General features: G+C 44.1%; 1 protein-coding gene across 3 annotated transcripts in view; it reads right to left on the reverse strand.

The window, feature by feature from the left end:
• Nucleotides 1-24,189, reverse strand: part of plod1a (procollagen-lysine, 2-oxoglutarate 5-dioxygenase 1a) — a 47,156-nt gene extending 22,967 nt beyond the window's left edge. For all 3 annotated transcript variants that reach the window (XM_063033529.1, XM_063033528.1, XM_063033527.1), the window contains exons 1-9: nucleotides 23,932-24,189; nucleotides 16,259-16,350; nucleotides 13,954-14,090; nucleotides 12,654-12,817; nucleotides 8,188-8,300; nucleotides 6,761-6,824; nucleotides 4,873-4,970; nucleotides 1,853-1,951; nucleotides 260-391 (exon numbers count right to left, since the gene is read on the reverse strand). In XM_063033529.1, coding sequence (XP_062889599.1) covers nucleotides 260-391; nucleotides 1,853-1,951; nucleotides 4,873-4,970; nucleotides 6,761-6,824; nucleotides 8,188-8,300; nucleotides 12,654-12,817; nucleotides 13,954-14,090; nucleotides 16,259-16,350; nucleotides 23,932-24,163 — 1,131 coding nt within the window. In that variant the 5' untranslated portion in view covers nucleotides 24,164-24,189. The remainder of the gene's footprint in view (nucleotides 1-259; nucleotides 392-1,852; nucleotides 1,952-4,872; nucleotides 4,971-6,760; nucleotides 6,825-8,187; nucleotides 8,301-12,653; nucleotides 12,818-13,953; nucleotides 14,091-16,258; nucleotides 16,351-23,931) is intronic.
• Between the last annotated feature and the right edge of the window lie 670 nt (nucleotides 24,190-24,859).

Below are 24,859 nucleotides of genomic sequence, written 5' to 3' on the forward strand. Positions count from 1 at the left end.
TAAATCAGAATCAGACAGCCCTACTCTAGTTACCGATACTTCTCCTAAAAGTCAAACTTGGAACTCATTAGGATATCAATCGCCTCCACTGGCCTCTATTTGAAAGTGTTCTGGAACTAATCTTGCTCTAGCAGTTCATAGGCACCGGCAGTAGAGTAACTATCTGAAAGGTCAGTCAGTACCACCACCCGTCCAGACCACCCACAGCCCTCATCCCCTCCTTCCAGCCTCCCTTTATCCCTGCCCCACCCACACTCACTGTGTTGTGGATGAAGATTTGAAGGTGCTCCTTCGGGAAATTCAAATTCACTAAACGTTCAAAGAAATCCTCTACAAAGGGAGTAGGCTGCTCGATGAAGATCCCAATGAGGACAGTGGGAAATTTGTTATCCTGAATTAAAAACATGAGAAAAGTCACAGAATTGCTCATGAAATATCAAAATAGTTGACAAACTGGCCTGCTGGTCCCAAGTGAAGGCTGATTTATACTTGTGCGTAACAGCTTACGCCATAGCCTACGCAAGTGGGCTACGCCGTTGTGAGCATTTATACTTGTGCATTGGTGTGTCTGCGTCACTCTGCAATTCGTGCACGTCGTGCATGCGCACACACCAGCCCGTGCAAGTCTTCATGGTCATGGTAGTCTTCCTCGGGGTAAACAAGTTTAAAGGGAGCGTCTTTTTTCGTAAAAGCGAAATGTGTCCTCCTTAATTTCGGAGGTCTGTAAAGCTTTATGGAAAGCATTGCAGCCAGAGTTCCTTCCCTGCCCTTCAGTTGCCCAATGGAAAGCTATTGCAGCGTAGGAGGAAAGGCGATGCTACCAAGCGAACCAATCACAGTTGCTGTGGTATGCGTTGCCGCGATGCGTAGTTACATTTTGGCAGAGGTGCGCGTCAGGCTATGGCATAGGGATCCGTGTTGGCTCTGCGGCTACGCCGTACCTATGATGTCGATTTGACGCACAAGTATAAATCAGCCTTGAGTGTCAGAACACCAGGGTACTGTGCAAGGTCAGACTACTAAATGGATTTTACATGATCCATTTAGACCCTGGACCAAGCGTGGTGGCTGGAGTCACAATGAAGAGGGGGAAAAGATTCTTTGTCCCAGCTGGCCTTTTGCAACAGGAGCTTATTTACTCTAATAGTTCCCTCCCTCACCCGGGGAGGGGGGAGGAGAGTGGGGGGGAAGAGGGGGAGAGCAGGTCAAACTACCAGGTAAGCAACAGTTTCTCTTGACTGCAGATCACGGTCTGGTCTTTGGGTGCTTTGCACTGACACGTTTTGGTGAAACGTGCGGGGAGGGAGGAGACATTGATGCTTGCTGCAGCTCGCACGGGGGGGGGAGTGGAGGGAGAGGGCTTTGAGGTTCTAATGCTTTTCCGTCGGTCATTCTTTTGGGGTCTTCTGTTTATCAAAGACAAGTATTTCAGGCTGTGTATTGTAGACACTCTCTGATAATAAGAGGAACCATTTGAGCCATTTCAAATACTTGGTCCAGTTACTCTGTTGGCACATTCAGACCGACAACCTCTACCAGCAAGAAGAACAAGGGTGACAGGTGCCTGAGAACACCACCCCTTGTAGGCTCTCGACTAAGTTGCACACCATTTTAGTGTGGGAATAAATTGTTGGCCTTCTTTATCACTGGGCCTAAACTCAGGAACTCCCTTCACCAAGACAGCAGCAATTCAAGAATATAGCTCAGCAGCACCTCCTCCAGGCCAATAAGGGATTGACAGCCAAAATGCATTAAAAATTGTGTGAATAAGCGATATTCCACATTACCAGTAGAAGAACAGCACATTACATAATGCCCCTTACCTCGTACACCAGCCCTCCAAAAACCTCACCTTTTCCGGCAAACTTATGGTGTCTTTATCACATTCTGTGCAGCCAGTTTCAAAGGTCCAAACCTTCGGAATGTAGTTCCCCAAATAGTTCAGCTGCATCTTAAATGTAAAAAAAAAATCAAACAATTAAAATAGTCTGAGAAGGACAGAGGAAATGAGCAAGTGAGGGGTGTGGTGAGAGTGCCTGAACGACGGGCAGAAACAGTACTGACAGTGGCACAGAAAGTGACATCCCAGTGAACTGGCAACAAAGAGAAAGGGAAAGACACAGAGTGAAAGGAAAAGAAACAGAATGAAAGGAAAAGAAACAGAATGAAAGGAAAAGACACAGAATGAAAGGAAAAGACACAGAATGAAAGGAAAAGAAACAGAATGAAAGCAAAAGACACAAAGTGAGAGCATCAGGGTAAGGGAGCAGATAAGGAATGATAGAGAGTGAATGACTGCCAGAGAAAATGACAGAAAAAATAAACAGTAGGGCAAGGAGGAAGAAACAGATATCATTAGTTAATCACATCAATGTCAATCTCGTCTAAATGTCCATCTTCTGGAATATATTTTCTTTATTATTTGTTAATTTATTTGTGTTAATATTACGTATAGTGTGTGCGTTATATGTCCTGTGTTGGGCACCTTGGTCCGGAGCAGCGCTGTTTCACTTAACAGTATATGTGTATATGGTTGAACGACAATAAACTCAAACTTGAACAAAGTGAAGAAACACTACAAAGATATATGACAGAAAATTGAGAGATAGGGAAATTACTGGTATCATTTATAGAATTACTCAGAGCTGGCAACAAGGAGAGAGCTCATTCACCAATTCAGACCTGTACTTGTTCTTTGAAACATCTGTCCCATTTCTCTTTTGTCCAAAGCTCTCCTACTAAAATGAACCACTATAAAAGAGCTACACTTAGCATTGATTCACCTATTTAACAATACTGTCTGCATCCTCCTGCTTTTCATGGCTCTTTCTAATTACTAATTATATTTTAATCCTCATTTATTATCTGAAAACCTTGACCCCATATCCTCAATCCTCATCTAAATCATCTATGGTGTATCAGTGTTGTCTAGACAGACAGAAAGTGGCACTACTTCTGACTCAGTGCAAATCTGAGAAGTTTCCTACCTAACCTGTGTTTACTGTAGGGGAGCCATCCCTCACAACGTTCTGCTACCCAGCTCGTAATGCCCAACCTAGCAAATGCCCCTTACGTTACTCCTTATGTGCAATTCTAAATGTCCAAAAATATCAAATCCTCTGCACTAGTCTAGTCTGTGCTATTATCCTATGGATATCTAATCAAGTTATTTATAGAGTCATAGATAAGTACAGCACACAAACACGCCCTTTGGCCCATCTAGTCCGTGCTGAGCCATTTGAACTGCCTACTCCCATCGACTTACGCCTGGACCACCGTCCTCCAGCCATGCTCCTATCCAAGCTTCTCTTCCATGCACCACTTGCACTGCAAGCTCATTCCACACTCTCACGGCCTTCTGCATGAAGAAGATTTCCCCCATGTTCCCCTGAAACTTTTCACCTTTCACCCATGACCTCCAGTTATAGCCCCATCCAACCTCAGTGGAAAAAGCCTGCTTGAATTTACCTTATCTACACCCCTCAATTTCCTCTATCGAATCTTCTCTCAATTTTCTTCATTCCAAGGAATAAGGCCCTAATCTAGTCAATCTTTCCTTATAACTCAGGTCCTCCAGACCCGGCAACATCCTTGTCAGTTTTCTCTGTACTCTTTCAACCTTACTTATATCTAAGATCCTTCATCTGGAAATTAGCCATGATCATTGTTTAACACATTCTCTTTGTTTAGATCAACACACACATAAAAGTTGCTGGTGAACGCAGCAGGTCGGGCAGCATCTCTAGGAAGAGGTACAGTCGACGTTTTGGGCCGAGACCCTTCATCACGAAGGGTCTCAGCCCGAAACGTTGACTGTACCTCTTCCTAGAGATGCTGCCCAGCCTGCTGCGTTCACCAGCAACTTTTATGTGTGTTGTTTGAAATTCCAGCACCTGTAGATTTCCACGTGTTTGCGCTCTTTGTTTAGATGTTTTGTTGTGTTATCTTCTGGAAATAATTAAGCCAAATGGTCTATAGTTCACTGGAATAATTGCATCTCCTTTTCAGAGGTTGGAGTATTATTTATTGTTCAGCAGTCCACTGGCATTATTTTGTGAAGACTGGTACCTTTCCTGTCATCCAAGTTTCTATTCCCCCCCCTAGAGTAATCCATTTGGAGCCTGATCTTTAACAATCTAAAGTTTGTCAGGCATTTTTTTTTTCCAACTTAAGTGATGTATTAATCTTCTGTTCTCACTTTCTCTCTGGTAGAAACTTACTGCCCGTTACGCCACTGGCGTATAGGGCAGCAATGAAGGTTCTCCATCACTGGCGGTGTTCAGGGCTTCTTTCATCATGTCAATTGCTTCCTCTCGGTTTTCACTACTGTCAGTCATGCAAGTCCCTGGTGGAGACTCAGGAATACCGTCACTGTCAGATGTAGAAGTTTTCTTCATTGCTGTTTCCATAACAATTTTGTTTTACCAGTCTGAGTTGAACTCCCAAAACTGGACAACCAATGGACCACTCTTAGTCTGGCCTCTACCCTTTGACCTGTTTGGAATGGGGTGACCCGACCCAACAGCCAACGCATGAAGCCCTGACACCAGCCAATGAAGCTTTCTGGGTCTTTGAGGCGCGCAAGCCTCCAAACCCAACGACAAGGTTGTGGTCCTCTTAGAGGTTTGGTAGAGAACAGAATATAAACTATCTGCACAGTACCCTTCCTATATCAGTATTGTCCCCAGTGACAATGAGTTCAATCTTTAGTTGCACTGCCTTCATCTTAGTCACGGACAATAAATAACCTATAGAAAAAGTGTAAACATATTAACAACTGGATGCCACAAGTGAAGATGCTGGACTCTCACCAGATAGACCAAATGGCCTTCAGATCAGTAGTAAACATCACAACCTCAGTCCCGTCCCTACCTTCGTGGGCCCGTTGCCATGGATGATGACTGGCAGTGAATCGTACACCAGGTTACGTGCTCTCACTTGCGCTTCCTCGAATTTCAGAACCACTTCATCTGCCAATCAGAGACAAAGACAGCATGAGAAAGAGAGTGGGAGATAGTCCCTCCGTATAGGAAAACTACAAGATGAAAACATGAGGTAAAAACTTCAGGCTAAAGCAAAAAAAAAAATTCCATTGAAGTTATGTTTCTACTATTCTATCATACACTTTCCTTGCCGAGAGCCAACTGTTGCAGCAATGAGTATCATCTAAAATTTCAAGATGGCTGCTTAATAAACGAGGATTCCACCCCCCCCCCCCGCCCCACCACCAAACTTGTGGAATCTACTGCCAAGACAGACAAGAGCATGGAAATATTATCCACTGTAAGTTCTCCTTCAAGTTGGACAGCATTCTAACTTGAAAATGCATCACCATTCCCTCAGCATCATTACTCCTGAACCTTGGAACTCCCTACCCAATGGCACTGTGAGTGAGAGCTTCACCATGAGGACTGCCACCTACGCCTGCGGAGGCCAAGTCATTGCATATATTTAAAACAGAGGCTGATTAGTAAAGGTGTCAAAGGCTACGGGAAGAAGGCGGGAGAATGGGGTTGAGAGGGATAATAAAACAGTCACGATGGAATGGTGGGGCAGACTGGCCTAATTCCCATCGGTGCCTGTTAGGAGCTTGTACGCTCTCCCAGTGGCTGCGTGGGTTTCCTCAGGGTGCTCCAGTTTCCCCCCACAGTCCAAAGGCGTAGTGGTCGGTAGGTTAATTGGTCATTGTAAATTGCCCCATGATCAGGCTGGGATTAAAATCAGGGGGTTGCTGGGCAACACGGCTCAAAGGGCCAGAAGGGCCTATTCCATGCTGTGTCTCAATAGTATAAATATGAGTCACCCATGATGGAATTGTGGAGCTGACTCGATGGGCCAAATGTCCTAATTCTGCTCCTACATCTTATGGTCTAATGCAGTGCTGCATTTAAGAAAGGTTTGTTCAGCACCATCTTCTCAGAGGAGATCAGCGATGGACAAACAACACTGGCCTTGCCAGAGATGCCCGCATTCCTTAAAAATTAATAGACTGAGAAAAAGATAATATCTTGGAAGATTAAAACAAAAGAGGCAAAACTGTCAAAAAGGTAAAAGTAAAACAAAGCAAATTGCCTGTACTCAGATCTGTCAGTGTCTAGGCAGACAACCAATGTCCCCAGTATGTTTCACCCTCTACATACTGAGAGGATAGAGTGCACCACAATCAGTGGCAGCTGGAGTCCTAGTTCTCACGGGCAGCCAGCAGCACTAAGGCATTTCCAAATCCTATCTGTCCACTGAACCCGAACTTTTGTATCACCATCAACAATAGGGCAAGATGTCTTCAGAACGCTTAAGTTCACCAATTTAACAAAATCCATTGTAATACAAAGCAGCCAGCTATCTACCTGAGGATGCGGGGGGAGGGGTGCGGTGGTGGAGGAATTAATTGTTGATGTTTTAGGTTGAAACTCTACATCGGGGTTCAAACTGCAATATTAACAACACATTACCCCCTACAGATGCTACTCGAGCCAATGAGGTCCTCCAGTAGATCCAGATTCCAGCATCTGCAGTCTCCATCTATTCTAGTAGTCAGGCACCGCAACACACTCACTCACAATTACACTTAATGCTCAAGAAATCGACGGAATTCACTTTGAATTTTCATTAAGATGAGCTCATTGACACTGTCACAGAGGAAGGACCAGCTGATGGTTTGGGTTAAATGACTGAGTTATTTATTGTGTGCTTCCTAACAGTGATTCAGCTAATGCCATGAACACAAAAAATCTGAGTCAGAATTCCAACCCTCACCTACCTAACGCACCATTCAAATTCTGGAAGATCCGACACCTGTGATCAAGGGTGATATTCAAACTTGCCTGGAGAAAAATTGGAAAGATGGTGAGCACAGGAAGATATTGCATTATGGGTAAGGAGAGTTACTGCCTCTAAGCTTCCAACACTTTTCCACAATTACCCATTTGAATTCAATATTCAGTCCTTTTAGTTCCAACCACTATTCCCTCATAGCTGCGCGGCCACACAGTAAGAGAAATGCTCCCGTGCCCATAGCCTTTGTTGCCACACAGCTCGAATTTTCTTTTATATAATATTAATATAATTTTGAAATCTATGTTAATATAATTGTGAAATACCTTGCAATTAATGTGTTCATGAATATAATCCACAAATTTTCTAAATAATAAACGTACCACAACCTTTGCTTTGAAACATTTTAGAGCTTCAATGCATTTAAATTGTCAATGTTTCAAGTTACAACACTGACAAACTGTAACAATAAACACAGAATACAACATGCGGATTATATTCATTAACACATTAATTGCAGGATTTTTCACAATTATATCAACATAGATTTCGAAAGAATGGAAGACGGGTAGGGCTTGGCGATACAGTTTGTTGGAGTGACAAAGTGAACGATCTGCTTGCATCTATAAAGTTGATGTCAATACTGCACCTATTATTCAATTCATTCAATGTGTGTAATCACTTGGATGACAGATGAGTTAAGAGAATGGCAAGCTTTTGACCTTGTTGTTATTGCAAATGCAGCTAATTCTGAATTTGGAGAAGAGAAAGTTGTGCAACTGACAAAAGGAATACTCAGCTACTGTGACGAACTACGAAAAAAATGTTGCCTCAAAAATATCATAGCAATGCTGCGATATTAAATTTGTTACTTCTGAGAGAGTTAAGACTGGTTCAATTAATACGTTCACTAAAATGTTGAACTGTGTGCTGAGGAGAGATTAATTTGAAGGACTGTCAATTCTTGTTGACATCGTTGGAATATTTCAAAGTTCTAGTGCTGACTGAAAACTTGGATTCAGCCTTATGAATTCAATCAAATGTAAATCCATAAACAGACTAGAAGTGAAACATTCTGATGATCTAAAGAGGATTAAGCTGCATCTTTCATCTGGGTGTGAAACTGATCTGGATAGTGTTTATAGACAATGGATTTTTAATAAAGACAGATGAAAAAAGTTTATGAAACATGAAAAAAATCCCTTTTTTTACAGTATTTCTTTATACCTTTTAATTAATGAATAAAGTTAGAAGTATTTTTCTATTTTCATTCTAAATATTCATAGTATGCAAATTACAAAAAAGAATATTTAAAGTGCCATGCAGTTTTCAGGCCATGTAAAAATTTCCTGCTCAGGGCAACAGTTAGTCTGCGCAGCTATAAAAAAAATTAGATGGAACATTGCTTCTCACCCTCTTCTCTGGATCCAGATATACTTTTGTGTAGAAGAGCTGATCATCGTCTTTATCCTGCAGATCCCAGGGTTCCACAAGTTTGTAAACATTAGGAGCAAAGCCAATAAATCCTGAAATTCCCAGAAAAGAAATGAAGTTGCATGTTATCCTTACACTGTAATTCTCTCCTTGTCACAAGTGAATTTATAGAGAAACTAGAACAAAGTGGCATGGCAGAGTTATAAATATTCGTGAATACACATGAAGATAGATACACATGCACAGATACATTTTCATATAAATCTATACTGTACTGTGCAAAGGTTTTAGGTACAGATATATATATCTCGGGTGCCTAAGACTTTTGCACAGTAATAAATTGTCAATGTGGAGCGGAGAGCGAGTTTGTAAATCTGGCGGGAGCAAAGGATGTTGGGAATGGTGAGGGTGGGACACCGTGGGAGGGGTGTGGGACAGGTGGCAAAGAAGGAGTGCCAGGGTTGGGGGGTGGGGGGCTCGGGGAGTGGGACGGGTGCAGACCCACCCAGCCCTGAGACACCAGGCAAGGTCATTTGATTCCAAACAATTGGTTTATTGATCTTCACAGAATGCCTCTCTGGTGCTTCCCACTCCCTCCCCTCTCCCTTCTCCTTTTCCCAACCCTGATTCCCCTCTCCCTGCCCTCTTCCCACTCTCAGTCCACAATAGAGACCCATATCAGAATCAGATTCACATGTCATGACATTTTATCCTGCAGCAGCAGTACAGTGCAATACATATAATTACGACATTACCGCGCACCCTAGTGAGGGGCTGCATGCATCAATGATGCTGAGAGCTAAGCCATGTACTGGCAGGGTCTCCCATGATGGACAGATCTCAGCTGAGGTGTCAGACCAAGACAAACCACCCACCCGGGCAGCAGCGGTATCTGCGCGGAAGAAAGGCCTGGCAATCTACTTCCGTATCTTGTCGCAAAAACCCTATGGATAACTACAGTAAAACAAAAACAAAAAATGCTACAGTGCTGGAAGATGAGACCCTGCCCCCCCCCCCCACAGGTTGGAAGACACTCAACAAACTACTGCGGAAGAGCTGATAAGCCTCCAGAGAAAGACCGAGATGTCTGATGCAGTTGGAGTAAAGCCTTCGGGACTCCCAATTGCTGATGTTCCTGGGCACAAAATGAGGGCCAGAGGCTGCAAAGGCATGCTGATTTTAGGTACATGGAACGTTCGCAGTATGAAGCTGGAGCTGGTGAAAGATGAAATGGAATGCCTGCAAATTGATCTACTTGGAATTAGCAAGCTGAAGTGGACTGGTATGGGACACATACAGTCCGATTAACACTGGATATACAATACTGGAAGTGTACAGGAGGAGCAGTGTCACATTATTGCCAAGAAGAAACCGGCTGGAGCTGCAATGAAATACAACGTAGTCAGAGATTGCCTAATCTCAATTTTTCTACGAGGAAGATCTATCAACATTACCATCATACGAATCACGCACCACCAACAGATGCAGAGGAAGGTGATTTGATCAGTTCTATCAGTAAATGCAGGCTGAACTTGATGGAATGTGCAAACAAGAAAGATATACTGATAGATATGGGAGGTTGGAATGCAAAAGTTGTGAGTGGAAACGATAGTCAAGAAGTTGGGAAATATGTACTAGGTATCAGAAATAACGCCGGACAATGTTTAGTCAACTTCAGCAAAACCAACAACTTGTTCATCTCAAACACATTTTTCCAACCACACAAGTGCAGGCTATACTCTTGGACCTTTCTGGTATAATGACTCACGGTATTCCTTTCTTTGTTGTCTGATCTTCTCAGGTTCATTGAGCATGGCACCTTGTGCATCTTTCAGCATTCCCATGCAAGGCTGGAACTTTCTCTTCGGTTCCCATAACTTTAAGAAATTTGATCTTGCCCTTGCCTTCTTGTTTTCCGTTTCTAATTCTTCATACATGTTACTGTAGCAGTTTTCTTTGTTTCCCTAGCAGAATGTTGGAAAGCTCGATTGAAAACTGTGACTGCTACACTTTTTCCTTTAGCTTTGGCTTCTCTTCTTTCCTGTGTGATTTTCAGAGCTTCTTCACTCTCCATTTTGGTCTCTTGTGTTTTCGCCTGATGCAGATTCTTTTCACTCTCGTCGTGTGCAGTATTCTTGAAACTCTTCCCACGATCCCTCTGGCATCCTATCGGTTGGGAACAACACCTTATATTCCGTCTGGGTAGCCTCCAACCTGATGGCATGAACATGGACTTCTCAAACTTCCACTAATGCCCCACCTTCCCCTCGTACCCCATCCATTATTTATTTATATACACACATTCTTTCTCTCTCTCTCCTTTTTCTCCCTCTGTCCCTCTGACTATACCCCTTGCCCATCCTCTGGGTTTTCCCCCTCCCCATTTTCTTTCTCCCTGGGCCTCCTGTCCCATGATCCTCTCATATCCCTTTTGCCAATCGCCTGTCCAGCTCTTGGCTCCATTCCGCTCCCCCCCCCCATCTTCTCCTATCATTTTGGATCTCCCCCTCCCCCTCCCACTTTCAAATCCCTTACTCACTCTTCCTTCAGTTAGTCCTGACGAAGGGTCTCGGCCTGAAATGTCGACTGTACCTCTTGCTAGAGATGCTGCCTGGCCTGCTGCGTTCACCAGCAACTTTGATGTGTGTTGATCCTATCGGTTGTGTTTGGAGCACCAAAATGATTGTTCAGGCCATCTTTGAATTCTGGTGGAATATTTTGAAGATCATATTTTGCTACTCCGGTGAAAGCTTGCACTTCCTCAACTTCACTTCAAGCTTGCATGTTAGTGGTCAGTGGTCTGAGCCACTGTCGGCTCCAGGCTTTATTTCTGTCGACGTCATAGGAGTTTTCCATCACTGACTTCCCAGATATAATCTGTTTGGTTTCTGTGTAATCCTTTGGGAGGGGTCCAAGTGTATAGCCTGCGCTTGTGTAGTTGGAAAATTGTGAGGAAAGGTGATCTGACAGAGCGTGAAAATTATCGTAAAATCGCTCCCATTCCTCACGCCAGCAAGATTTTACTAAAGGTCATTTAGAAAAGACCTCAACCTTATTTAGAGCAGGAGCTTCCTGAAGTGCAAGCTGGTTTCAGAAAAGGACAAGGCATCATTGCAGAAGTGAAATGGATTCTCAAGAAGACATAAGAACACCAGAGGGGCATCAATATGTGCTTTATTGACTACAGCAAGGCTTTTGACTGCATCGACCGTGACAAACTATGGATCACATTAAGACGCGTGGCTGTACCGGAATATCTGATCGTCCTTATGCGCAATCTTTATCTCAATCAAGCAGCAGTACAAATGGAACAAGGAAAAACAGAATGGTTCAGCATCCATAAGGGGGTACGACAAGGCTGTATTCTCTCCCCCTGCCTGTTTAATTTGTACGCCAGACAAATCTTCAGAGGAGGAGGAGTATACGAGTTGAATCGAGGAGTGAGGGTTGGTGACAGAATCATCAATAACCTTTGACATGACAATATTGGCTGAAAACGAGGAAGACCTGAAGCAACTGCTAACCAGCATCAAGGAACATAACCTCAAGATGGGTTTGCATTTTAACCTGAAGAAGACTAAGATTATAACTGATGGCAGCACAATCAATTTCAATCTCGATGGAAAGGAAATTGGAGCGGTTGACAGCTTCAATTCACTTGGATCAATGATTAACAATGAAGCATTAAGCAGTCAAGAAATCCAATGAAGAATCGCCGTTGGCAGAGCAGCCATGAAGGATTTAGACAAGATCTTCGGGAACAGGAAATTATCTCTACATACAAAGATTTGAATTGTGCAGGCAATGGTGTTCTCAACGACATTATATGGATGTGGAAGTTGGACAGTAAAGAAGGATAGGAAGCAAATCGGCACCTTTGAACTGTGGTGCTGAAGCAAAATACTATGCATCTCGTGGACCTCTCACAGAAGAAATGAATCGGTCCTCAACGAGGTCAAACCAAGTCTCTCTCTCTCTGGAGGCTGAAAGGACAAGACTCTAACCTATCAGACTTCGGGCACATCATGCGAAGAAACAGCTCCCTGGTAAAGGAAATCATGCTTGGCAAGTGGAAGGACAATGGAAAGAGGATGGCCGCCAGTCAGATAGACGGACACAATCAGGACAGCTATGAACGCAACATTATCTACAATGAGCTGCCTTTGCGAGGATCAAAACTCATTTAGGGCAACTATCCATAGGGTCACCGTGAGTCAACAATGGCTCAATGGCACTTAACAACAACAAGACTTCTGCACAAGTACTATACAAGCATGTGAAAATTAGTACATGCAGACATATTTCTACACATTCACAAGTTGTTTTACAGAGAACAACACAGACGTACCATAAGCAGCTTTAAATATTACACAAATAATGCAAGGGGACAAATAAAATCTTATACACCGCCCTTTCACTCTGTAAAACACAAACAGTGAACCTACCTCCAGAATTGAGAAACCGTTTACCGTCATGCACGTGGGGATACTTGACCTCGAGGTGGCGATTGGGCCAGATAAAGACTTCAGCAGCAAAGACCAAACTGTGCTTTGTCTGCTGAAACTTCTTCAGTAATTCTTCGGGGCCTGAAGCAAATATCACATCATAGCTGCAAGATATCACAAGAGCAAACAGCAAAGAGGGCTATTAGCACAAAAACTTCACACCATCTTCAAAGTTTCTTTTCCCTCAGTCAGTTAATCTGATCAACCACCTTAGTTAGTCATTCCCTCTATCTGCACTGCACTATTAACCACTTTTATACTGTTGTTTACATTGTAAATACATGTTTGTATTTAAATATTTATGCGCTTTTTATTCCATATCTATACTTTAACATCTAAAGTCTCAGCCCGGACTATCATGACTAAAGCCTTCCCCACCACTGAGCCCAGCTACATGTCACCGTCACAGGAAAGCAGCATCCATTATCAAGAACCAACGCCACCCCCCAATCCAGGCCATGCTCTCTTCACACTACTGCCATCAGGAAGGAGGTACAAGAGCCTCAGGTCCCAGACCACCAGGCTGAAGAACTGTTATTATCCCTGAATCATCAGGCTGTTGAACCAGAGGGGATAACTTCACTTGCCCCATCACCACCTGTGGACTCACTTTCAAGGACTCTTCATCTCACATTAAAGATATTTATTGTTTATTTTGTTGTCTTTTTCACAATGGTTGTTTGTGTCCTCACAAATTGTGTCTTTCATTGACTGTGTTTCTTGGACTTACTGTGCCTGTCTGCAAGAAAATAAACCTCATGGTTGTATATAGTGACGAATATGTACTTCAATAATAAATTTACTTTGAACTTTTTATATAATTCTTTATTATTGTTTAATGTTGTCACATCCTGACCAATATGTCCCTGCAAATTCCTAATGCACGTAGGTATGTAATATGGTGTTGATTCATATCAGTTGATCCTCAAAACTTTGTAATCTATCGGTGTCTTTCATATGATTAGGACATCCAATAGACCTTTACAATAAGTTTATTTTTGTGTTCTTGGTGTTACAATGTATGAAACACGACAGACAACTTGGACACAGCATGTGTGAGCAGGTAGTGAAAATACGTAACGGTAGGTAATCTAGCTCTAGTGATGCCAGTTAAGGTGTCTTATATCACCTAGGAAACTGGTGGTAATTCCCTGTTCATCTTAGAAATGGTGGTATGGAACCTTTTATTTCATCCTGAAGGAGGAAAAGGACGAAGGAAGCCCACACTAGCCGGCCGTACCTGTCCACAAACAGAATGACCAGGTCCTTTGCATCCGCGTGCTCTTTCAAGGCTTCCTTCAGAAAACGAACCTTCTGCCCTCCTCCTGCAGTACGAGTCACATCTCCACCACTCCAATCCTCCCCCAGACCCAACACCTACAAAAAGAGAAACAACGTAAATACAAAATAAACACCCATATTCACCCCCCCAAAAGCTGCCGGGGATGAAATGGCCTCCCCCATTAGGGGCAGGGACTGGGTGCTCTGCTGAGGCTGGCTAAAGCACTTGTGTGAGCCTGTTATCTATTATCCCTGAAGTGGTTTAGTTATCCGAGCAATTATTATTCATGGCTCTCAGTTTGGGGAGGGAAGTTGAAAGAACCGATTTTCTGAGAGTTGTAATCATTTCCAAAAAGTTCAACACCCAGCTCTTGTGCCTGGCCAGGGCAGCCATTCACAGGTCTGAACAACAGGCTATTGAGAGGCCCTATCTAACTTCACTATACGTGAGTCAAGTGTCCTTAAAGAAATAATGCACAATTCTTCTCAGTTTTCTGCTGCCACTGGGCTCTGTAACAACTGGGACGCACCGTAATTGGAGAAAACAACATCTTAATTTTTTTTAGAATTCATTTTTTTATTCTTCGTGTAAAATAAAATTCTTAAACAATACAATAACAGACCAAGAGGTGAAACCATCAAGAAGTTTCCCACAGTCCATATGTAGCTTTTAAATAGCCCGACAACTAGCAAAGGCTCTGGAACCCTCAGCTTAAAATGCAGGTGTAAGAGGCAATTGAGAAGTCAAATGGTATGTTGGCTTTTATTGGAGAAGTAAAGATATCTTACTACAATTATGTACAAACGTTTGTACAGCCACAGTGAGATCACACATGGTGTACACTACCTTCTCTCTCTGGAGTTTAGAAGAACAAAAGGTAACGCAAGTTAAATACACTAAATCCTGCAAAAGCCCATAAGGTAGATTATGGATGATATTCACTTGAGAGAGGAGTCTAGAAATAAAGTGTCACAGTCTCAAAATAGTGGATAGGCTTATTGTAGAGAGATTTGTTCAGTCAAAGGGTGGCTAATCTTTGAAATTATCTGTCCCATAGAGGTTTGGAGACTTGGTCATCAGCAGCATTCAAAACTGAGATCAATAGATTTAAGAATATTGGAGAGTCATGGGAAACTACGAAAGATGGCAGAAGTTGAACAGAGGGATCTAGGAATAATGGTGCATAGTTCCCTGAAGGTGGAATCTCATGTGGATAGGGTGGTGAAGAAAGCTTTTGGTATGCTGGCCTTTATAAATCAGAGCATTGAGTATAGGAGTTGGGATGGAATGTTGAAATTGTACAAGGTATTGGTGAGGCCAAATTTGGAGTATTGTGTACAGTTTTGGTCACCGAATTATAGGAAAGATGTCAACAAAATAGAGAGAGTACAGAGAAGATTTACTAGAATGTTACCTGGGTTTCATCACCTAAGTTACAGAGAAAGGTTGATCAAGTTGGGTCTTTATTCTTTGGAGCGTAGAAGGTTGAGAAACGTATTTAAAATTATGAGGGCGATAGATAGAGTTGATGTGGATAGGCTTTTTCCATTGAGAGTGGAGGAGATTCAAACAAGAGGACATGAGTTGAGAGTTAAAGGGCAAAAGTTTAGGGGTAACAAGAGGGGGAACTTCTTTACTCAGAGAGTGGTAGCTGTGTGGAATGAGCTTCCAGCAGAAGTGGTTGAGACAGGTTCGATGTTGTCGTTTAAAGTTAAATTGGACAACTATATGGACAGGAAAGGAATGGAGGGTTATGGGCTGAGTGCAGGTCGGTGGGACTAGGTGAGAGTAAGAGTTCAGCACGGACTAGAAGGGCCGAGATGGCCTGTTTTCGTGCTGTAATTGTTATATGGTTATAAATGTAACAGACTAGCCACAGGTTTGAGTTGTTTGATCTACTCCTCCCTCCTTTCTAATGCACTTATAAAGTTAAATATCTCTGAATCATGTGCAAACAACTCACTGAAACTAACAGATCCCAATGTTCAGAGCCAGGATTGATCTAACAATGAAGAACCTAAAAACTCCAGTGACAACAAAGCAGCCAATCTGAATCTCAGTCACTGGTTGGAATACGGTCAGTTGGTTGAACTTCGGATCTGAAATTAACACCAGTAACACTGCTGGGTTAGAACAGGAATAGGTTCAATAACCACAGGAGTTAGTTTGACAGGGAAACATGCGGCAAAAATAAATTCAAGCCCCTGACACCATTTGGGCTACTTTCATTGGCAGTTGAACTTTCAGTTACAAATTGCATCACCTTAACCGTGTAATTGAAGTGGTTTGCAGATCTAATGAAACGCTTGAATCCATCTGTTTCCTTGGTGGCAACAGTGAAAACCAAGAGATTTTCTGCAAGAGGCAATGAAACAGTTTGGTTATATAAGAGTTACATCTCCTAATACCCTCCCCCATGTACCCTGCTTCCTGACTCGTAACCTGTTCTTCAACCATCCCCACTGCAACTCATTTCCAAACTAACAATCCCAACATCCCCACTATGGTCAATATCTCAATTCACAGTATGGTTGACACATCTCTCAGGCAACTGCAAAACACGTAACATTGCAGGGCCGACATGCTCTCCACACCACTCCCATTGTAGTCAGATCAACTCCAAGCTCCAATCCACACCCTCCCCATTGCATTGCACACCCTGACCAACTCACAGCCGGCACTCTCCCAACACGAGTCCTTCCTACTGTGATCATCGAACAACAGCGCATGCCCCAGCAATGTTGTAGAGCAGTGAGCTCTCCCCTCAACCTGCAACACATCGACCAACAGGCCCTCTCACACTGCTGGAGACCACAACAGGCCTGTCGCCCAGCAAGCAGACCTCCTCACTTGCTGGAGACTGTTACTCTGCTGCAAGCAGGCCTTTTGATTAGGAAGAGACTAATTCAGACCCAAGCTGACAAACTCTACCAAGTCTTCTGCAAATTTGATTCACTTCATGTAACATTAGAAAACAGCAGAGAACACTGAATACAGCACATACTACAATAGTAGACAATATCACAGTTAGACCATAAAACATAAGAGCAGAATTAGGCCATTCAGCCCATCAAGTCTGCTCCACCATCCCATCATGGCTAATTGTCATCGCTCTCAACTTCATTCTCCTGCTTTCTCCCTGTAACCTTTGACACCCTGTTTAATCAAGAATCTATCAACTTGCATATTAAATGTACCCAGTGTCTTGGACTTCACAGCCATCTATGATAATGAATTCCACAGATTCACCACCCTCTGGCTAAAGAAGTTTTTGCTTATCTCTGTACTAAATGGATGTACCCTCTGGTCCTAGACTCCTCCACTGTAGGAAATATCCCCTCCACATCCACTCTTTCAATGGTCGATAGGTTTCAATAAGATCCACCCCCCCCCCCATTCTTCTAAACTCCAGTGAGTACAGGCCCAGAGCCATCAAACACTCCTCATATATTAACCCTTTAATTCTTGGGCTCATTCCCGTGAATCTCCTCTGGATCACCTCCAAAGCCAGCACATCTTTTCTTAAATAAGGGACCCAAAACTGTTCTTAGTACTCCAAATGCGGTCTGACCAATGTCTTACAAAGCCTCAGTATCACATCCTTACTTTTTTATTCTAGTCCTCTTGAAATTAATGCTAACATTGCATTTGCCTTCCTAACCACTGACTCAACCTGCAAGTTAACATTTAGGAAATCCTGAATGAGGACTCCATGAATTTTTCCCCACTTACATAATAATATATATCCATATTCCTTCTACCAAAGTGCATGACCGTGTGTGTCCCGACTGTATGGGAAACATCATGTGTGATCCAGGTACTCAAGAAGGGCAAACCAAAAGTCTTGAATGACTACCGTCCAGTGGCCCTGAACTCACACATCATGGGGACCCTAGAGAGGGTGGTCCTGGCTCAACTCTGACCCGTGGTCAGATCAGCCCTCGATCCCCCGCAGTTTGCCTACCAGGAGCATATTGGGGTCGATAATGCTGTCATCTACCTGCTGAACAGAGCCTACTCCCATCTGGATAAGCAGAGCAGCACTGTGAGGACCGTGCTTTTTGATTTCTCAAATGCCTCAATACCATACAGCCCTCCTTGCTGCAGGAAAAGCTCTTCCCGAGGTTTGCACTTCCGTTATATCCTGGATAATGAACTACCTGATCACAGTTTGTGTGGCTTCAGAGCTGTGTGTCAGGCATGGCTACAAGCAGCACCGGGGTGCCACAGGGGACTGCATTGGCTCCCTTCCTGTTTACTCTGTATACCTCGGAATTCAGATACAACAGAGCCCTGTCATCTGCAGAAATTCTCTGATGACTCAGCAATCGTTGGGTGTATAAAGGGAGGATGGGAGGATGGATACAGGGCTCTGGTGGAGGACTTTGTGAAATGGTGCAGGCTGAATCAGCTGCAGCTCAACGTCAGTAAGATAAAGGAGATGGTGATGGACTTTAGGAAGGCTAAGCCTGCACTGCTCCCTGTTACTATTGATGGTGAAGATGTGGATGTGGTGAGGACCTACAAGTACCTGGGGGTGCACCTGGATGACAGACTTGAGTGGAGCTCCAACACAGAGGCTGTGTACAAGGGCCAGAGTTGCCTCTACTTCCTGAGGAGACTGAGGTCATTTGGAGTATGTCAGCCTCTCCTTCACATGTTCTACCAGCCTGTTCTTGCCAGTATAATCTTCTACGCAGTGGTGTGCTGGGGCAGTGGCATCAACATGGGTGATGCCAACAGGCTCAATAAACTGATTAGAAAAGCTGGCTCTGTTATAGCGTCAAACTCGATACACTGGAGGCTGTGGTAGAACAAAGGACCCTACAGAAAATCCTGGCAATTCTGGACAATGTTTCCCACCCTCTACATGCCACCTTGGCTGAACAGGGGAGCAATTTTAGTAATAGATTCAGACAACTGCACTGCTCTAAAGGGCGCTATGTGAGGTCATTCTTACCCTCGGCCATTAGGTTCTATAATGAGTCAACCTACAGCTAGCGAAGTAATGGCTCCCTCCTGTTACACTTTTTTTTTATCCTTTCCTACTTCTCTTCTAATATCTGTATATCTGTGCACTTGTAATGCTACTGTGACACTTTAATTTCCTTTGGATTAAAGTATCTATCTATCTGTTTCCATAACTATATTCCATCTGCCACTTCTTTGCCTATTCTCCCAATCTGTATAAATCCTTTTACAAACACCCTGCTTCCTCAACACTACCTGCCCCTCCACCTACCTGCAAAACCAAAAGTATTGTCTGCAAACTTGACCACGAAGCCATCAATTCCTTCATCCAAATCATTAACATATGACGTGAAAAGAAGCGGTCCCAACACCACCCCCTGCGGAACACCACTAGCCACTTGCAGCCATCCAGAAAAGGCCCCTTTATTCCCACTCTTTGCCACCTGCCAGTTGGCCAATCTTCTATCCATGCTAATATCTTTCCTGTAATACCATGGGCTCTTATTTTGTCAAGCAGCCTCATGTCAAAGGCCTTCTGAAAATCCAAATGTACAACATTCGCAACTCTCCTTTGTCTATCCTGCCTGTTATTTTCTCAAAGAATTCCAACAGATTTCTCAGGCAAGATATCCCATTAAGAAAACCATGCTGACCTTAGACTATTCTGTCAAGTGCCTCCAAGCACCCTGAAAACACATCCTTAATAAAAGATTCCAACATCTTTGCAATCACTGAAGTTAGGTTGACTGGCCTATAACTTCCTTTCTTCTGTCTCCCTCGCTTCTTAAAGAGTGGAGTGACATTTGCAATTTTCCAGTCCTCCAGAACCATTACAGAATCTAAAGATTCTTGAAAGATCATTTCTAATGCTTCCACAATCTCTTCAGCTACCTCTTCAGAACTTTGGAGTATAGTCCATCTGGTCCAGGTAACTTATCTACCTTCAGACCTTTCAGTTTCCCAAGCACCTTCTCCTTAGTAATAGCAACTACACTCACTTCTACCCTCCAACACTCCGCATTTCTGGGATACTGCTAGTGTCTTCCACAGTGAAGACTGATGCAAGATACTTATTAATTCATCGATCATTTCTTTGTCCCCTGTTACTAATTCTCCTGGGTCATTTTCCAGTGGTCTGATATCGACTCTCATCTCTCTTTTACTCTTTACACACTATAAATGAAAAAACTTTTTTGTATCCTCTTTAAGATTAATGGCTATTTTACTTTCATATTTAATCTTTTCTCCTGCTATGGCTTTTTAGTTGCCTTCTGTTGGTTTTTACAAAGCTCTAACCTCCCCCTAATATTTGCTCTATTGTATGGCTTCCCTTTTGCTTTTATGCTGCCGTTGACTTCCCTTGTCGGCCACAGTTGCATTATCCTCTCTTTAGAATACTTCTTCATCTTTGGATGTATCTATCCTGCACCTTCCGAACGGCCCCCAGAAACCCCAGTCATTGTTGTTCAGTCATTCCAGGCTGATGTCCCCTCCCAATCATGTTTGGCCAGCTTCTTCCTCATGCCTCTGTAATTCCCTTTACTCCACTGTAACACTGATACATCTCAAACTGCATAGTGAATTCTGTTATATTATATTATAATCACAGTCTCCTAAGGATTCCTTTACCTTAAGTTCCCTAATCAAATCTGGGTCATTATATATCACCCAATCCAGAATTGCTGTCCCCCTAGTGGGTTCAACCACAATCTGTTCTAAAACACCACACTGTAGGCATTCTAAAAACTACCTGCATATTGAAATCCCCCATGATTAATGTAACATTGATCTTTTTACACGTCTTTTCTACCTCCCATTGTGATTTGTAGCCCCCACATCATGGCTACTGTCCAGAGGCCTGTACATAGCTCCCATCAGGGTCTCTTTACTCTTGCAGTTTTTTAACTGAGCCAGCTGGTGGTGTAGTGGCATCAGTGCTGGACTTCGGAGCGAAGGCTCCCGAGTTCGAATCCAGCAGGCTCCCTTGCACACTTTCCATCTGTGCTGAGTTGAATGTCAAGCTAGCAATTCGGCCGCATAAAAATAAGAAAGCCTGCCAAAAAAAAACACCGTCATGACGGTGTCCCAATGACTCCACTCGGAGTTAAGGGCTTTCTTCTTCTTCTTCTCAGTTTCTTAACTCTGCCCACAAGGCTTCTACAACTTCCATTTCTATGACATCTCTTTCTAAGGATTTGATTTCATTTTTTAACCAATGGAGCCACCCCACCCTCGCTACCTACCTGCTTATTGTTACAACTTAACTGATCCCACTGACTGCAATTTTGCCCTAGCATCTACCTGCTCCTCCTGCCTCACTACACACTGCATCTACTTGTATACCAACTGCCCCATCACTCCAGTTCCTAGCTCCCTTGCTAAGTTAGTTTAAACCCATTTCAACAGCTCTAGCACACCTGCCCACAAGGATATTGGTCCACCTTGGGTTCAGGTATAACCCATCCTTTTTTGTACATGTCATACCTTCTGCAGAAGAGATCTCAATGATCCAGAAATCTGAAACCCTGTCCCCTGCACCAATTCTTCAGCCATGCATTCATCTGCCAAATCATCCTATTCCTCACCAGCATGTGGCACCGGTAGCAATCCAGAAATTACTACCCCGGAGGTCCTGCTTTCCCTATATTCTCTCTTCAGGACCTCCTCCCTATTCCTACCCATGCCATTAGTACCAATATGTACCACGATTTCCAGCTGTTCACCCACCCCCTTTAGAATGCTGTGCACCCAGTCCAAGACACCCTGACCCTGGCACCTGGGAGACAACATGCCAATCAGGTGTCTCTTTCATGTCCACACAATCCGCTCTCTGCTCCTCCAATTATGGAATCCCCTTTCACCTCTGCACTCCACTTCTCCCTCCCGCCCCCCCACTTTCCCTTCTGAGCCACAGAGACAGACTTAGCGCCAGAGATCAGGTCACTACAGCTTCCCCGACCCCCCCCCCCGGTAAGTCATTTCCCTCCCAACAGTATCAAAGCGTTATACTTATTATTGAGGGAAAAGGCCACAGGAGTACTTTGCTTTACCTGTCTATTCCCTTTCCCTCTCCTGACAGTCACCCAGATTTGCTTCTTGCAACTTAGGGTTGACTACCTTCCTGTAGCTCCTATCTGACACCCCCTCATTCTCCTGTATGAACCAAAGGTCAGCAAGCTGCAGCTCCAGATCCTTAACATGGTCCATTAACACAACTAGATGCACCTCCAGCCGAGCTGTTCCAACATAGTTACAACCCTGGTATCTATCCAACACCGGAAAATTGCCAAGCATTTCCCAGTCACAGCATGCAGGACACTTCCTATCTATCTACAGTAACTGACACTCAATCAGTCTAGTCTCAATCATCAGCAAAGTGATGGGAGCCATCACCACGAGTAGGTTTCACCACCGATAACCTACACAGTCTTTTGCGAAGATCCCCTGGCTTTGCACCATGTTTTAACCTTGGTCCAAAGACGGAACAAAGAGCTGAATTCTGGAGGCAACACGAGAATGACGCCTTCGACATCAAGCGGGACTTGACTGAGTACGGCACCAATCTATTACGAAGAAGAACAAGGAGGGCAGGCCCGTGTACCAACTCCCCTCCAAGACTCGCACCATCCTGACATGCAAACTAGTCCATCACAGTTACTGAGTCAAAGTCCTGGAACTCCTTACCCAACACATTGTGGGGGGGTCCTTCGCTGGAATATCTAAAACAATGCACCACCAGCTTTTCGAGGACAATTAGGGATGAAGATAATTGCTGGCTATGCAGCAATGCCAAATCCTGAAATGCAACTCCCTGCGGAATATCTGCTTTCTACCTGTACACCAGACTGAACAATGGTGTTCATGAATTCATCCAATGGTGAAACTAACTGTAGCAAAAAAGAGTAGTGAATGTCTCACAATCAGGGTTCCAGATCTACTGAATTTCTCTGATGACATGAGGCTTTTTTAAGTCAGACTCTTTTGCCCTCAGACTTCAGCCACCTTGATGGAAGAGCTCAGAAACCACACAAGGGCATACTCCTGCCCATTTGATATATTTCCCATTCTCTTTCATTACTTTTTAAATGGTCATTCTTAAGCCTAATTGCCATCTGAGCAAGTCTGGCTGCCTGGAGACTTATATCCAACTGGCAGAAAAGAAAACGTCATTTTCTACAGAAACAGAATTTTAATGAATGCCTTCTCAGTCTGTTTAATTAATGTCCTGATATATTAAGTCAGTCAGTCAGTGGGTGCCGTCCGGAATCCGGGGTTGGCGGCTATGCACCTCCATCTTCTTCGATCTTCTGATATATTGGGAAGACACTAATTAAACGGATCGGGTTTAAATGACATATTGTGAAGACATCGCTTTGGTACAACCATCCGGGAGTGGAATCCCAGTTCCGCCGAGTCAAATCAAAGTCGAGGAAAGAATGTGAAGAATTCGGGCCCTGACCACGGGAGACAGGGTTTTGGGCAGTGAGGAGTGAAAACCGGATTAAGAGTGAAGATGCGGATCCCAAAGTCCACACACCCCGCGGTTCTCGCACTGGCTCTGGGCTACACTGTGTTGCCGGGGCCCACCCATTCACAACCCCCACCCCACCCGCCCCCTCCACGTCAGCACCGCCACCCTCCAAAAGGGACGTCTGTAAACCCAGACAGCTACAGACGGAATACACCCCTGGCGCTGAAATAGAAAACTTCAAATTTGTACCCACATCCCCACACCCCTCCAATCTCCCTCTGCCCCTCCCTTCCCCCACGCCGGACTCTCCCACCGGCTCCGATCTACGGACTCTCCCAAGTTTCCATTACGCACTCCAGACACTCGCTCAGACCTCCCTGGTCCTCGCTCCCCCTGCCTCCCCAATTTCCACCAACACCTCAACCGCCCTCAAATCTGATTGTTCCCCCAGTTTCCGCCGGCTCTCCAATCCCACGCTCTCCCAACCCGATTACCTTTCGGGATCGGACCTTTCCTGGATTCACAGCCGGAAAACTGGGAGAATGAAATCAGAGTTAGAATCGGCAGGGTCAGAATCAGCCGACAAACTCTGCAAGTGTGCCCCATCGCCGCTGTCTCTCCTGCCCCGCGCGCACTCCTTCCTTCCTCCCTCTTTCTCTCTCCGGCTCCTCTCTCCCCCGCTCTACCTTTCGCGAGGCCGAGGAAGCGGCAGCCACCCCCTCCCATCACATCATCGCGCTGTGCCGGGCCTGCCCCTCCTCCGAGGGGAACAGCGCGACTGACCCCGCGCACGTACTCACCGGCTGTACACAGATGGACTGGGCACGCACAGCCAGCGGCAAGAAAGCACCCACACACACTCTGCGCCGATTCGCACCCAAACAAACCGACACTGCTGCTAGAGACCAAGCACGGAGTTACCCTGTCCGATCCAGTCAAAAAATGTTCAAAAATGTATTTGATCCTTTATTAGCAAGCAGCAAAACAAACAATATTGAAGCATTGAAACTTATGAAACTAAAACTAGCCATATTAAACATACTTAAGCGGACTTAATCGACATTAAATGGAGTTAAGCGAATTCCGATGTAATTAAGCGGTCAACAAAAGATCTGACATCTGGCGATCCCTTGCTCTAAACCAACCAGAATTATGCACGAATACGTAACAAAACCCTTCGCTTTTACCTCACCCCACCCACGTGGCTAACTACCATAATAAACACATAATCAATGTGCAACAATGCAGATGGAAAAAGATACATAGCTCGGACACACCCTTTCAGATTGAGTTCCAGACCCCAAACCATCTTCCAAGCGAATACTTTATTTTCACCTTCCCTCTAATCCTTCTACCAGTCTTTAAAGATCTTGCTCTCTGACCCCTCTGCTTAAGGAAACATATCTATGTCATGTTCCATAT

The sequence above is a fragment of the Mobula hypostoma genome, chromosome 25 (assembly GCF_963921235.1).
Source record: "Mobula hypostoma chromosome 25, sMobHyp1.1, whole genome shotgun sequence".
Classification (NCBI taxonomy): domain Eukaryota; kingdom Metazoa; phylum Chordata; class Chondrichthyes; order Myliobatiformes; family Myliobatidae; genus Mobula; species Mobula hypostoma.